The sequence below is a fragment of the Mobula hypostoma genome, chromosome 15, assembly GCF_963921235.1.
Source record: "Mobula hypostoma chromosome 15, sMobHyp1.1, whole genome shotgun sequence".
NCBI classification, from domain to species: domain Eukaryota; kingdom Metazoa; phylum Chordata; class Chondrichthyes; order Myliobatiformes; family Myliobatidae; genus Mobula; species Mobula hypostoma.
In genome coordinates, this window is record NC_086111.1 from 9,800,871 (window position 1) to 9,817,380 (window position 16,510).

Sequence of the window (16,510 nt, forward strand, 5' to 3'; positions counted from 1 at the left end):
GACATGGTCAAGATATTCAATTGTTGTTTAAACCAAACATCCAAATGGGGAAGAAATGTGATTTCATTGACTTTGACCATGAAATGATTGTTGGTGCCAGACAGGGTAGTTTGTGTATCTCAGAAACTGCTGATTTCCTGTGATTTTCATACACAGCAGTCTCCAGGGTTTACAGAGAATGGTGTAAAAAACAAAAAATGGTGAACAGTAGTTCTGTTGAGAAGATTGGCTTGTTCATGAGAGAAGTAAGGAGAATCGCCAGACTGGTTCAAGCTGACAGAAAGGCGATAGCTACTCAAATAACCACACTTTACAACAGTAGTGTTCAGAAGATCATCTCTGAATGTACAACAAGTTGAACCTTGGAATAGATGGACTACAGCAGCAGAAGACCACAAACATACACTCAGTGGCCACTTTATTAGATACATCAATTATGCACATTTGAGCAGAAAGAGAATAATACGTCTTCAGAAACGTCAGTCCCTGTTGAAGTTTGGCCTTTATTACTCAGACAGTGACAGATTTGGGTTGTTGCTGCTTTAGTGAACACATCACTCCCTGCACAAGGACTGACTGGTGTGTAAGATTCAATTTCGATGGTGTAGGAGAGGGCAAAACGGTCAGGTGGTACAATGTGAAGGCTGATACAGCAGGAGGGTGTGACCGTCAGGATGACTTCAGTCCTGTTGAAGGCTCTCTGCCTAAAACATCCGCTCCCTATTCCTTTCTGTAGATGCTGCCTGACCTGCTGAATTCCTCCAGCATTTTGTGTGTGTTTATCAGGCTGACTTTGGAGGACCGGAATATGAGTAAGGGAATGGTTCTGTGTCTCTGCTCATCAGGACTGGAAACATAGAACAGTACAGCACATTACAGGTCCTTCGACCCACAATGTTGTGCCGACCCTCAAACCCTGCCTCCCATATAACCCCCCACCTTAAATTCCTCCATATACCTGTCTAGTAGTCTCCTAAACTTCACTGGTGTATCTGCCTCCATCACTGACTCAGGCAGTGCATTCCACGCACCAACCATTCTCTGAGTAAAAAACCTTCCTCTAATATCCCTCTTGAACTTCTCACCCCTTACCTTAAAGCCATGTCCTCTTGTTTTGAGTAGTGGTGCCCTGGGGAAGAGGCGCTGGCTATCCACTCTATTCCTCTTAATATCTTGTACACCTCTATCATGTCTCCTCTCATCCTCCTTCTCTCCAAAGAGTAAAGCCCTAGCTCCCTTAATCTCTGATCACAATGCATACTCTCTAAACCAGGCAGCATCCTTGTAAGTCTCCTCTGTGCCCTTTGCAATGCTTCCATATCCTTCCTATAGTGAGACGACCAGAACTGGACACAGTACTCCAAGTGTGGCCTAACCAGAGTTTTATAGAGCTGCATCATTACATCGTGACTCATAAACTCTATCCCTCGACTTATGAAAGCTAACACCCCATAAGCTTTCTTAACTACCCTATCTACCTGTGAGGCAACTTTCAGGGATCTGTGGACATGTACCTCCAGATCCCTCTGCTCCTCCACACTACCAAGTATCCTTCCATTTACTTTGTACTCTGCCTTGGAGTTTGTCCTTCCAAAGTGTACCACCTCACACTTCTCTGGGTTGAACTCCATCTGCCACTTCTCAGCCCATTTCTGCATCCTATCGATGTCTCTCTGCAATCTTTGACAACGCTGTACACTATCTACAACACCACCAACCTTTGTGTTGCCTGCAAACTTGCCAACCCACCCTTCTACCCCCACATCCAGGTCGTTAATAAAAGCTCTTGAAAAATGTGGGAATCATGTTACAAAAGGTGTGATCTGGTCTGTGATGTTCATCCAGGAAAGATACCTGCCATCTTTACTCAGCTTGGGCTGTGTGTGACTGCAGGTCCACAGTGATGTGTTACGCTCTGACCAGCTCCCCAAAGGGTCCAGCAAGCCCCTGCTGTATAGGACAAGTAGCAATGAAATATTAATGCTGCCCTTGCCAATAATACCTATGTTCCAGAAAAAAAAATCAGTCAATTTTAGAAAAGAGAGCCACAGCCAAACTGCAGGGAGACTCAACAGATCAGGCAGCATCTTTGACATTCAAAGTAAATTTATTATTAAAGTACAAATATGTTAAATTCCACCATGGACAGTGCTAAGCGGGGCTGTGAAAGCAGGAGGGTTGGGCATGGGGCTAGCACACACCCAGCACTACAGAAACACCAACAGAAGCTTTAAAGACCTTGTTCCTGGAAGAAGAAGGTTCTTCTTCTGTGTGGAATGGGCTGCCGGCAACGGTGGTGGAAGCGGATACGATAGGGTCTTTTAAGAGACTTTTGGATAGGGAGATGGAGCTTAGGAAAATAGAGGGCTATGGGTAAGCCTAGTAATTTCTAAGGTAGGGACATATTCGGCACAACTTTGTGGACTGAAGGGCCTGTATTGTGCTGTAGGTTTTCTATGTATGTTTCTTCATCTCGAAGAAGGGCAACTTGAAAGACTGGCCCAGCGTAGAGGACTCTGGTGAGTGTTGGTGGCTGCCTATGCCACCTGTAGGGATGATGAGGCTTAAGAAGAAGAAGAAGATATATATGTTACCATATACTCTCTTGGGATTTGCAGGAAAAACTACGAAAAAATAGACACAAACAAAGACTGACAAACAACTGATGTTCAGAAGAAGACAAACTGCAAATAAAAAATAATACTGAGAAGATGAGTTGTGGAGGCAGAAGGCTGGTCAAAAAGCCATAGCAGGACACAAGACGTCAAACAATCCTTTGCCTGTGTCAATGCTGAGTCCTTCCAGCAATTCCAGATTCCTGCATCTGCAGATTCTGGTGTCTCCAGTCAGTAAATAAGTGATGCAGTAGCTTAGTGATACAGAGGATCCAATCAATAACTCGAACAAATACTTAAATTAGAGGGAAGTTTTCCCTGTGTTGTTGTGAGCTCAGCAGGAACAGCAAAAGAAGATGTAGACATGTCACAGAGAAGGCCATGGTGTTTAGAGCTCCCATGATTTTCTGTTTGAATCACAGCAGAGGGATGAGGAGGAGAAGCATTGGAGGTAAAAGGGAGATCTGATAATAGATTACATAATTATGAGAAGTAGACAGACAGAAACAATTTCTTCTTAAGCCCATCGTCACTACTGGGGTATAGGCCATTGACAGCAGCTTGTTGGGTCCTCTGTCCTGGGTCAGTCTATCACACTGTCTTCATGTGTAGTCCAACTTTTTGGAGAAATCCTCCTCTTCTAATGTTGAGGTCTTTGGAGCTTCTGTTGGCATTTCGGAAGCTCTTGGTTTTTATGGGACAGGTTTGCTAGCCCCCTGCCCAAACCCCCTCCTTTCACAGCCGGGCTTGGGACCGTCCATGGTGGAGTTAAAATCTTTTTCCCAGGGTAGAAATGTTGAATACAAGAGGATGTAGTTTTATGGAGAGACAGAGAAGTTTAAACAAGATATGTGGAGAAGGTTTTTTTTTTACTCTGAGGGTGGTGGGTGCCTGGAAAGGTCTGCCAGGGGTGGTAGTGGAACTATATACAATCGTGGTATTAAAGAAACATCAATGGACATTTGAAAATGCAGGGAATCGAAAGGCATGACAGTGTACAAGCTGAAAGCATTAGTTTAATTTGGTATTATAATGCCATAAAATATAGGAGCAAAATTATACCACTCGCCCATTGAGTCTGCTCCGCCATTCCATCATGGCTGATTTATTATCCCTCTGCACCCTTTTCTCCTGCCTATTATAGTCAGAACAGACACGTTGGGCCAAGAGACCAGTTCGTGTGCTGTCCTGCTCTGTGTGGTATTTGGGCCGTTCCTGTGCTGTTATGCTCTATGTAAAGATGCAATTACTGGAGCTTGGGATTGAAGGGATTGTGTTATTTTGTGGATACTGTGAGAACATTTTGACATTAACTTGAAGGGAGAAGTCTTCGATGTGATGTGTTGGAAGATTTGGCAAAGCAGACATCACTGTGTTGGTGCTAGTTCATAATCAACAGCCTCTAGGTAGGCCCTTGCCCCACAGCTAGGCTGATGATCCCAGTGAGCGCACAGGACCCTCATCACCCTCTCAGAACCCAGGGTGCTGATGTCCTCTGTCACTGCAGTTCAAAAGCTGTTTGAACATGTTCCACAAGTCAGATTGGAGTTTCCTCCATAACCCTGACACATGAGTTGTATTTATCCAGTGCATGGTGATTGCATTCTGCAGAGTAAACACCACAAGCTGACCTGAGCTCTGGTCTTCTGGAATCAAAATAAAACAAATGTTGCTTAATTAATGTCATCGCTGTTTTTTAATCTCTCTTATCTGTTGCTGCAGGCATGTACTGGGAAGTTCCGGCCTCTCCATCAGTGGATGTACTTTGATGCGCTGGAGTGTTTGCCTGAACAAAATGAAGAAGTTCTTGCTGATGAGGAAGCCATCCGTCCCGTAAGTATCAGCTGCGATTCTCTCTCCTTTCCATTGGCTTCAACTGTGCCGTAACCAGTAAAACTTTCCTCATGGATACTGCACAGACTGGCTGGGACAAGCAGCCACCTTCAGTGCAGCTACAACTCAGTTGCTATTCCATTTGGGGTGAGTTGCAAGCAAGAACTCATCTTGAGGGTCGTGATACAGCCCAGACATTTAAAAAAGTAGCTGTAATGACCAGTTTTATGCCTCATTCTTGACTTCTGAAGAACCTTCAGAATCTACAGTGAGATCCAATGGCCAGGAAGGTGGTTCTGTAACGCTCCATAGAGAGCGAGGCACAGAAGTCTCTGTGATCATCTACTGTAACCAATGAAGACCCCAATTGCGACACTTGTTCGTACCACTAGACCCAGACTTCTGAGGTCAAGAGAGTGGAAGTGCATCAGTATAACTTCTTTTCCACATTAAAAACTCTCCCACACAGGTTTCCTGTCATCATTGGATGCGACAGATAACCAGCATAATGGCCCAGAAATAGGCCCTTCAGACCACTATGTCCGTGATGACCATTTTGTCATCTACACCATTGGATCTGGATGTGATGTTGTCCAGAAGGTTCTTCAGAAGTCAAGAACGAGTCAGACATCTTGTGGTGAAGGCTGTTTTATTAGATGTTCAAAACAAAGGAATAATAGTAAACCACTATGAACAGAAAACCATTATGAGCAGGTAACCAACTTGCTCCAACAAAGTTCCTACCTCTTGCTCATTCTTTATACTGAAAATAGTTCAGGCTGAACGGATAAGACCATAAGACATAGGAGTTGTATTAGGCTATTGGGCCCATCAAGTCTACTCCACCATTTCCCTCTCAACTTAGATTGGAGATGTAACGTAAAGATTTTTATTCCTTGTGTACAGGAAGGAAGGAAGGATATAAGTAATAAAGTCAATTCAATTCAGTTCATTCTCCTAACTTCTCCCCAGCAGAGTGTGGCATGGTGGTGTAGCTTTTAGCAATTCGCTTTAGAGTGATCTAGGTTCAATTCCTGCCGCTGTCTTTGAGGATTTGGCTGTGTTGCTAACAAAACTGCTGTAGGTGTAGGGGCAGTTCAAGAGTCCAATGTCCTGTAGACATCCTGGGACATTGGACAGCATGCTGGCATAGCTGTTAGTGTAACACTATTACAGGACTAATTTCAATTTCCACCACTATCTGTAAGGACTTTGTATGTTCTCCCCGTGACTGCATGGGTTTCATCCGGGTGCTCCGGTTTCCTTCCACATTCCAAAGATGTACAATTATAGTTAGTGAGTTGTGTGCATGCAGTGTTGGTGTTAGAAGCATGGCAACACTTGCTGGCTGTCCAGTACCAGTGCTGAAGAAGAGTCTCAGTCCGAAACATCAACTGCTTATTCCTCTCCATAGATGTTGCCTGACCTACTGAATTCCTCCAGCCTTTTGTGTGTATTCCTCTGGATTTCCAGTGTAACCCCCAGGTGCGGCAGGCTGCATTAGTCTAGGGGAAGACAATCAGACCCCCCCCCCCACTACCAAACTGGTGAAATTTCTTTTGTGTGGATGCTGTGTGATGCTCTGCTGGTATCCTCCGAATCAGTATCCCACTCGGGGCGGGGGCTGGTCTAATCTTCCGTCCTGTAGTCTACGACCTCTCTGTTCTGGAATCTTCTCTCTCCATCTGCCAATAATAGCCCGTGAATCCCTCGCTCTCAGGCACACAAGAAAGAAAAACCTCCCCTCATTGGCGTGCACATTCCAAAGCCCCTGTTTTCTCTAGTCATAACCCAAACACTGCTGCTACAGTGAAACAATTACGTTAGCAGTGAAACCTTTCCCAGGATGTTACACCAGTATCTGCAGAATATCTTCAGAAGGAAGACAGGAAATTAAAGGCTAGTTAGGCTGACTTCAATGGTTGGAAAGATATTTGGAGTCTGTTATTAATGATGAAGTTTCAGGGTTCTTCGAGACATTTGATAAAGTAGGCCAAAGTCAGCATGCTTTTCTTAAGGGGAAATCCTGCCTGATAAATCTGTTGGAATTCTTTGAGGAAATGACAGGCAGGATAGATAAAAGAGAGTCAGAGGATGTTGTTATTTGGATTTTCACAAGGCCTTTGATAAGGTGCCGCAGATGTGGCTGTTTAACAAGATAAGGGCTTGCACTCAACTGGGGTTTAGATCTCATTGAAACCGATTGAATATTAAAAGGCCTAGATAGAGTGGATGTGGAGAAAATATTTCCTATAGTGGGGAAGTCAAGAACTACAGGCTACAGCCTCAGAATAGAGGTATGTCCCTTTAGCCTACAGAGTACCCAGGACATCTTCGGGAGCGGTGTCTTAGAAAGGCAGCGTCCATCATTAAGGACCTCCAGCAACTAGGGCATGCCTTTTCTCACTGTTACAATCAGATTGGAGGCACACACACAGCGATTCAGAAACAGCTTTTTCCTCTCTGCCATCCGATTCCTGAATGGACATTGAACCCTTGGACACTACCTCAATTTTAATATACAGTTTTTCTGTTTTTGCATGATTTTTAATCTATTCACTATATGTATACTGTAATTGGTTTATTTATTATTATTATAATTTTTATTCTGATTCAAACAGAGACAACTATGGGAGGGCCGAGTCACTTTCTATATTTAAAGCAAGGTTGATAGGTTCTTGATTAGTCAGGGCATTAAAGGTTACAGGGAGAAGTTAGGAGAATGGGTTTGAGATGGATAATAAATCAGCCGTGATAGAATGGTGGAACAGACTACCCTGATGTGCCAAATGGCCTAATTCTGCTCCTATGTATATTTTATAGTGATTCAGTTATTGAACTAGTACATGAATTGAGATGATTAATATACAGTATATTGTGACTGGCAGGATTGAGTAATTTGACAGACTCTGGGAACATGTTGCCAAACAAGTTGTTAATTGATTAATTATCATTATCTGAGGCCCTAGTGTGTAAATGCAAATTACTAGATTAAGCTGGTCTGGTTTGTCTGTCACAGGTATCAGTGGATCATGTTAATTTGTGTATCTGATAAGACCTTAGAGGATGTACTGATAACTGTCTGCATCTACATAAAGTAGAGAAAAAACACCGGATTTATTTGTTGAATTTGACACAATTAACAGTCAGCATAAACCATGAGAATTGATTTTTATAAAAGCCAGAATCAGGTATATTATCACTGATATGTGATGTGAAATGTATTTTTTGTGGCAGCAGTACAGTGCAGAGGTATATTTATATTTCCCTCTTTATAATTTTATCAAGAGAAATAGTATAATAAATACAGGTCCACAATCCCTCATCTGAATTCTGAAATCCGAAAAGCTCCAAAAACCGAAGTTTTTTCGTGGAGTGTGGAGCACATCATAACAAGGCTTGTTTGGCGTGCCAACAACTGACGTCACTCAGGTGTGACGTGGCAGCACTAGCAGAGGCCGCCAGACGTCAGTTGTGGCTCAGCGCTCGTACTGGTTACACGTGCATTTGCTGTTCGCTGATATTTTGTGTTCACTGTTGATTTTGTGTTTAATTTCACTGTGAAAATGTCAAAAAGAGCTGCAGATACCCCTATGGGTAACAATGAGAAAAAGAGAAGGAAGCATCTATCATTATCAATAACACAAAGTATTCAGAGGGTTGGCTGCAGAAATTTAGGAAGCGTCATGGTGGAAAATATCTGAAAATCTGTGGTGAAAAAGCTCTGCTGATCATGAAGCAGCTGAAAATTACATTGACAAATTTGCCAAGTTAATATCTGATGAAAACTTTAGCCCTGAACAAATTTACAATGCTGATGGAACAGCTTTCTACTGGCACTACGTTCCTAGAAAAATGTTAACAATGGCTGATGAGGATATGGCGAAAATGTGTGTTCAGTTAATTGCTGGCCTTGAACAACGTGCATTTATCAGAAATCAAGAGATTATGGCAGTTCACTTAGGTTTATGTCTAAGCAATCTATGTTAATGAGACAGAGGACACTTGAAGAGGTCTAAAAACGCCATCTGTCATAGTGCTGCTTCATAACTGGAGAATCCTGGCCCATCAGGTACCTGTAGAGTATTTAGCTTTGTTTGCCAGACGTAATGCAACTTAACTAGAGGTACCTGTACGTAAACACGAGGAATTCTGCAGATGCTGGAAATTCAAGCAACACGCATCAAAGTTGCTGGTGAACGCAGCAGGCCAGGAAGCATCTCTAGGAAGAGGTAAGGGTCTCGGCCTGAAACGTCGACTGTACCTCTTCCTAGAGATACTGCCTGGCCTGCTGCATTCACCAGCAACTTTGATGTGTGGTACCTGTACCTATTTAGCTTTGTTTGAACCTGTATATGTCCTAGAGTATATACGTTCTACATTTATTCCACTAAGTCATTTACCATGTGTTTGATTCGGTTCGTTTGAAGCTGTATGTTTTTATGTTTTATTGAATTTTTTGGTGGAAATAAAATGTACTAGTGTATTTATGGTCTATAATTGTCCCACTATTTCATTTATCAGTATATTACTCTATAAATAAACTGTAATGGTATTTGTAAAAGAGCGCGGATTGGGAAAACCCGGTAGTTCTCTCTCCAGCACTGGTTTGAGCATGTACAGAATCTTTTTCTTGTCATTATTCCCTAAACAATACAGTATAACAACTATTCACATAGCATTTACATTATATTAGGTATTATAAGTAATCTACTGATGATTTATAGTATACAGAGGATGTGCATAGGTCCGGAGCTCCCCCGGGTCCTAAAGTCCACCGCACTGAGACAGGTTAAATATCAATATAATTATCAATTTTCTGAAATCTGAAAAATTCTGAATTCTGAAATGCAACTGGCCCCAAGGATTTCGGATAAGCGATTGTGGACCTGTATTACGTGTTTATATTTATTGTGTTTTTTTTTGTGTTATCTATCTTTTGTGTTTTTCTTGTGACGCTTCAGATCAGGAGTAACAATTATTTTGTTCTCCTTTGCACTTGTGTACTGGAAAAGAAATCTTGGATATGTCACATACATTGAAACGGAGTGAAATGTGTTGGTTTGTGTCAACGATCCACACAGCCAGAGGATTGTGCTGAGGGCAATCCAGAAGTGTCACCAGGCTTATGGTGTCAATGTAGCATGCTCACAATCCATTAACCCTAACCATACAAAGTAACTACATTGTATAGAGGAGAGCTGTTAAGAGACATCGATCGAGTGGACCCTTTTCCTGAGGGTGACTTAACTAAGACATACTTTTAAGGCAACTGGAGGGAAGTATGGAGTGATGTCACAGAGTGGTGAATGCACGGAATGCCCTGCCAAGGACTGTGGTACAGGCAGATCCATTAGGGACATTTACAAGAGATTTAGATAGGCACATGGATGATAGAAAAATGGAGTGCTATGACAGAGGGAAGGGTGAGATTGATCATGGAGTAGGTTTAAAGGTCAGCACCACATCGTGGGCCGAAGGGCCTGTACTGTGCTGGAATGTTCTATGTTCTAAAACTAAAGCAATATCAAGCTAGTGTTCATGAACTGTTCAGAAATGTGATTGCAGAGGTGAAGAAGCTGTTTCTGAAACATTGAGTGTTTGTCTTCAGACTCCTGTATCTTCTCCCTGATGGTAGCGATGAGAAGAGGGCATGTCCTGGGTGGTGAAGGTCCTTGATCAGCTGTCTTTATAACATTGCTAATGCAGTGGTGTACTAGAGTGAGGGCCAAGAGACCGTCCCCACTCTGAATTCTTTCTTCTCGTTACGGTTCGACAGGTGGTGGTTCAGTGAGAAAGCTCAGACTAAGTTAACCAGCTCCTTTTCTGTGCAGAGAGATTGCCGATATGATGGACAGACTACAGTCTTTGGGATGGACTTTCAACAGAAGCTGAAATCGCAGAAATATTTCCTGGTAAGTGTAGAATGCAGTCTGAGAATGTGTTTGAATGCCACCCGAGATTGTTGTGTGATTGCAGTCTGAATGCGGTCCGAATGCAGTCTGAGATTACAGTCTGAATGCAGCCTGAGATTGCGGTCCTAATGCAGTCTGAGACTATGGTTGCCAACTTTCTCATGCCCAAATAAGGGACAAAAGTAGCAGTCAAATACGGGACACTTGTGTTTACCTCGAGAAAGACTACCATGACCATGAAGCCTTGCGTGGGCAGCTGTGTGCACATGCGTGACGTGCACATGTGTATACATGCCAATTTTTTTCTACAAATGGTTTTGGCTTAATCTTCCCGATTCTGTCTGAGTGAAACTACACTGTACATACATTATTTCTACTTTATAAGGAGGGAGGGGGGAAGGGAACGTCGACTCAGACCATGAGAGGCCTGGGTTGGGCATTTTCATGCCTTACAAGGCGCAGATTGGAAGTCTGTGTGGGGCTCTATATAGACTGTGTATTTATCATATCATTCCTGCTTTTACTATATTTTAGTGTTATTTTAGGTTTTATGTGTTATTTGGTAGGTTATTCTTTGGGTCTGGGAACGCTCAAAAATTTTTCCCATATGAATTAATGGTAATTGCTTCTTCGCTTTACGCCATTTCAGCTTACGAACGGTTTCATAGGAATGCACTACCTTAGCGGAGGAAAAACAGGACAAGGGTGATCCCATATGGGACAAACCAATTTAGCCCAATATACGGGATGCCCCGGCTAATATGGGACAGTTGGCAACCCTATTTGAGACTGCAATCCAAATGCATTCTGAGATTGGCAGTTGCTGGATTTTTGTGGCAAGCGTGTGACTGATGAAAGATTTGACAATAGACAATAGGTGCAGGAGTAGGCCATTCAGCCTTTCGAGCCAGCACCACCATTCACTGTTATCATGGCTGATCATCCACAATCAGTACCCTTTTCCTGCCTTCTCCCCATATTGGGAGGATTGGAGGGAGGCGAATGTTGTTCCCTTGTTCAAAAAAGATAGTAGGGATAGTCCGGGTAATTATAGACCAGTGAGCCTTACGTCCGTGGTGGGAAAGCTGTTGGAAAAGATTCTTAGAGATAGGATCTATAGGCATTTAGAGAATCATGGTCTGATCAGGGACAGTCAGCATGGCTTTGTGAAGGGCAGATCGTGTCTAACAAGCCTGATAGAGTTCTTTGAGGAGGTGACCAGACATACAGATGAGGGTAGTGCAGTGGATGTGATCTATATGATTCCTGGGACGGCAGGACTTTCATATGAAGAAAGACTGGATGAACTGGGCTTGTACTCGTTGGAATTTAGAAGATTGAGGGGGGGATCTGATTGAAACGTATAAGATCCTGAAGGGATTGGACAGGCTAGATGCAGGAAGATTGTTCCCGATGTTGGGGAAGTCCAGAACGAGGGGTCACAGTTTGAGGATAGAGGGGAAGCCTTTTAGGACCGAGATTAGGAAAAACTTCTTCACACAGAGAGTGGTGAATCTGTGGAATTCTCTGCCACAGGAAACTGTTGAGGCCAGTTCATTGGCTATGTTTAAGAGGGAGTTGGATATGGCCCTTGTGGCTACAGGAGTCAGGGGGTATGGAGAGAAGGCTGGGGCGGGGTTCTGAGTTGGATGATCAGCCATGATCATAATAAATGGCGGTGCAGGCTCGAAGGGCCGAATGGCCTACTCCTGCACCTATTTTCTATGTTTCTATGTTTCTATATGGATTTTAGTAAGGCATTTGACAAGGTTCCACACGGTAGGCTTATTCAGAAAGTTAGAAGGCATGGGATCCAGGGAAGTTTGCCCAGGTGGATTCAGAATTGGCTTGCCTGCAGAAGGCAGAGGGTGGTGATGGAGGGAGTACATTCAGATTGGAGGATTGTGACTAGTGGTGTCCCACAAGGATCTGTTCTGGAACCTCTACTTTTCATGATTTTTATTAACGACCTGGATGTGGGGGTAGAAGGGTGGGTTGGCAAGTTTTGCAGATGACACAAAGGTTGGTGGTGTTGTAGATAGTGTAGAGGACTGTCAAAGATTGCAGAGAGACATTGACAGGATGCAGAAGTGGGCTGAGAAGTGGCAGATGGAGTTCAACCCGGAGAAGTGTGAGGTGGTACACTTTTGGAAGGACAAACTCCAAGGCAGAGTACAAAGTAAATGGCAGGATACTTGGTAGTGTGGAGGAGCAGAGGGATCTGGGGGTACATGTCCACAGATCCCTGAAAGTTGCCTCACAGGTGGATAGGGTAGTTAAGAAAGCTTATGGGGTGTTAGCTTTCATAAGTCGAGGGATAGAGTTTAAGAGTTGCGATGTAATGATGCAGCTCTATAAAACTCTGGTTAGGCCACACTTGGAGTACTGTGTCCAGTTCTGGTCGTCTCACTATAGGAAGGATGTGGAAGCGTTGGAAAGGGTACAGAGGAGATTTACCAGGATGCTGCCTGGTTTCGAAAGTATGCATTATGATCAGAGATTAAGGGAGCTAGGGCTTTACTCTTTGGAGAGAAGAAGGATGAAAGGAGACCTGATAGAGGTGTACAAGATAATAAGAGGAATAGATAGAGTGGATAGCCAGCACCTCTTCCCCAGGGCACCACTGCTCAATACAAGAGGACATGGCTTTAAGGTAAGGGGTGGGAAGTTCAAGGGGGATATTAGAGGAAGGTTTTTTACTCAGAGAGTGGTTGGTGCGTGGAATGCACTGCCTGAGTCAGTGGTGGAGGCAGATACACTAGTGAAGTTGAAGAGACTACTAGACAGGTATATGGAGGAATCTAAGGTGGGGGCTTATATGGGAGGCAGGGTTTGAGGGTCGGCACAATATTGTGGGCCGAAGGGCCTGTACTGTGCTGTACTACTCTATATCCCTTCACTCCACTATCTTTAAGAGCTCTATCTAACTCTTTTTTGAAAGAATCCAGAGAATTGGCCTCCACTGCCTTCTGAGGCAGAGCATTCCACAGAACCACACCCTCTGTGTGAAAAAGTTTTTCCTCAACTCCATTCTAAATTGTCTACCCCTTATTCTTAAACTGTGGCCTCTGGTTCTGGACTCCCCCAACATCGGGAACAAATTTCCTGCCTCTAGCGTGTCCAATCCCTTAATAATTTTATGTTTCGATCAGATCCCCTCTCATCCTTCTAAATTCCAGTGTATACAAGCCCACTCGCTCCAATCTTTCAGCATATGACAGTCCTGCCATCTAGGGAATTAACCTTGTGAACCTACGCTGCACTCCCTCCATAGCAAGAATGTCCTTCCTCAAATTTGGAGACCAAAACTGTGGAGGTTTCATTTTCATTTCATTCATCAGCTATGGGTGTCATAGTGAGGCCTCCAATTATTTCTATTCCTACTTTCCCTCAAGTTTTCTGCTCAGTACCTGGATAGAGGGATGTAGGCCAAAGCCATGCAAATGAGACCAGCGAACCTGGTTAATATGGATGCTTTGAGGTAGTCATAGGGTAGTCCATAGTGAGGGAAACAGACAGGAGGTTCTGCCAGCCTGATAAAGATACCCGCATGGTGTGTTGCCTCCCTGGTGCCAGGGTACAGGATGTCTCAGATTGGGTGCAGAGTATTCTGAAGGGAGAGGGTGAACAGCCAGAAGTCTTGGTACACGTTGGTACCAATGACATAGGTAGAAAAAGAGAGGAGGTCCTAAAGAGAGAATTCAGGGAGTTGGGTAGGAAGCTGAAAAGCAGGACCTCCAGGTAGTAATCCCAGGATTGCTGCCTGTGTCACGTGCTAGCGAGTGCAAGAATAGCATGATCAGGCGTATTAATGTGTGGCTGAGGGACTGGTGTAGGGGGCAGGGCTTCATATTCCTGGATGATTGGGGCCTCTGCTGGGGCTGGTACGACCCGTACAAAAACACCAAAGGGGTTCAATATCCTAGTGTGCACATTTAATAGCGCTGTTAGGGAGAGTTTAGACTAATTTGGCAAGTGGATGGGAGCCAGAGTGATAGGGTTGAGGAAGGGGAAAATAGAAATAAATCAAAGTTAGCATGCAACAGCGATTATAGAAAGAACAGGCAGGAGATCAGGCTCAATCACAGCCAGTGGCATGAGTTACAGGGCAATAGAGGTGTGGTGCAGTTAAAACAGAAAGCAATAAATACTGGATTGAAAATGTTATATTTGAATGCATGCAGCATAAGGAATAAAACGGACGATCTTGAAATTCAGCTACAGATTGGCAAATATGATGTTGTGGCCATCTCTGAAACTTGGCTAAAGGATGGCTGCCATTAGGAGCTGAACATCCAAGGATATATGGTATATTGGAAAGATACGTTAGTAGGCAGAAGGGGTTATGTGCCTCTGTGTATAAGAAATAATATTAAATCAACAGAAGGAGATGACATTGGATTGGAAGGTGTAGAGTCTCTATGGGTTGAGTTAAGAAAAGGCAAGCGTAAAAGGACCCTAATGACAGGTATATACAGGCCTCCAAACAGCAGCCGGGATGTGGATTACAAATTACAGCAGAATATAGAAAGGGTATGTCAGAAGGGCAATGTCATGATAATTGTTGGGGATTTTAACATGAAAGTGGATTGGGAAAACCAGGCCAGTACTGGACCTCAAGGGAGAGAATTTGTAGAATGTCTAAGGGATAGCTTTTCAGAACAGCTTGTTGTTGAGCCCATTTGGGATCGGCTGTGCTGGATTGGGTGTTGTGCAATGATCCAGAGGTGATAAGAGAGCTTAAAGTTTAGGAACCCTTAGGGAACAGTGATCACAATGTGATCGAGTTCACATTGAAATTTGAGAAGGAGAAGCTAAATTCCAATGTGTCGGTATTTCGGTGGAATAAAGGAAATGACAATGGCATGTGAGGGGAACTGGCCAAGGTTGACTGGAAAGAGACAGTAGCAAGAAGGACAGCAGAGCAGCAATGGCTGGAGTTCCTATGAGAAATGAGGGAAGTGCAAGACAGATATATTCCAAATAAGAAGAAATTTTCAAAGGGAAGAAGGACACTACTGTGGCTGACAAGTGAAGTCAGAGCCAAAGTAAAAGCAAAAGAGAGGGAATACAAGGAAGCCAGAACTAGTGGGAAGATAGAGGATTGGGAAGCTTTTAAAAACTTGCAGAAGGAAACTAAGAAGGTCATTAGGAAGGAAAAGATGAATTATGAAAGGAAGCTGGTGACTAATATCAAAGAAGATACTAAAAGCTTTTTTAAGTATATTACGGGTAAAAGAGAGTCGAGTGTAGATATAGGAACAATATGAAATGACGCTGGAGATATTGTAATGAGAGATGCAGAGATGGCAGAGGAACTGAGTGCGTATTTTGCATCAGTCTTCACAGTGGAAGATGCCTGTAGTATACCGGACATTCAAGAATGTCAGGGAAGTAAAGTTTGTGCAGTGAAAATTATGACTGAGAAGGTGCTCAGGAAACTTAATGGTCTGAGGGTGGATAAATCTCCTGGACCTGATGGAATACACCCTCGGGTTCTGAAGGAAGTAGATGGAGAGATTGTGGAGGCATTTACAATGATCTTTCAAGAATTGATAGATTCTGGCATTGTACCAGATGACTGGAAAATTGCAAATGTTACTCCGCTATTTAAGAAGGGTGCGAGGCAGCAGAAAGGAAACTATAGACCTTTAGCCTGACATCAGTGGTTGGGAAGTTGTTGGAATGGATTGTTAGGCATGAAATTACGGAGTACCTGGAGGCACATGACAAGATAGGCCAAAGCCAGCATAGTTTCCTGAAAGGAAAATCCTGTCTGACAAACCTACTACAATTTTTGAGGAAATTACAAGTAGGGAAGACAAAGGAGATGCAGTAGATGTGGTGTACTTGGATTTTCAGAAGGCCTTTGACAAGGTACCGCACACGAGGCTGCTTAGCAAGATAAGAGCCCATGGAATTAAAGGGAAGTTACTAGCATGGGTGGAGCATTGGCTGGTTGGCAGAAAACAGGGATCCTATTCCCAATGGAGTTCCACAGGTGTCGGTGTTGGGACCGCTGCTTTTTACGATGTATGTCAATGATTTGTGGCTAAATTTGCCGATCATACAAAGATAGATGGAGGAGTGGGTAGTGTTGAGGAAACAGAGAGACTTAGATAGTTTAGGGGAATGGGCAAAGAAGTG

The 16,510-nt window shown here is 43.5% G+C and overlaps 1 protein-coding gene across 2 annotated transcripts in view; it reads left to right on the plus strand.

Moving 5' to 3' along the window:
- LOC134356685 (ubiquitin-like modifier-activating enzyme 1) overlaps positions 1–16,510 on the plus strand; it is a 470,199-nt gene that overhangs the window by 46,767 nt on the left and 406,922 nt on the right. For both annotated transcript variants that reach the window (XM_063067717.1, XM_063067718.1), the window contains exons 11-12: positions 4,338–4,448; positions 10,283–10,363. In XM_063067717.1, coding sequence (XP_062923787.1) covers positions 4,338–4,448; positions 10,283–10,363 — 192 coding nt within the window. The remainder of the gene's footprint in view (positions 1–4,337; positions 4,449–10,282; positions 10,364–16,510) is intronic.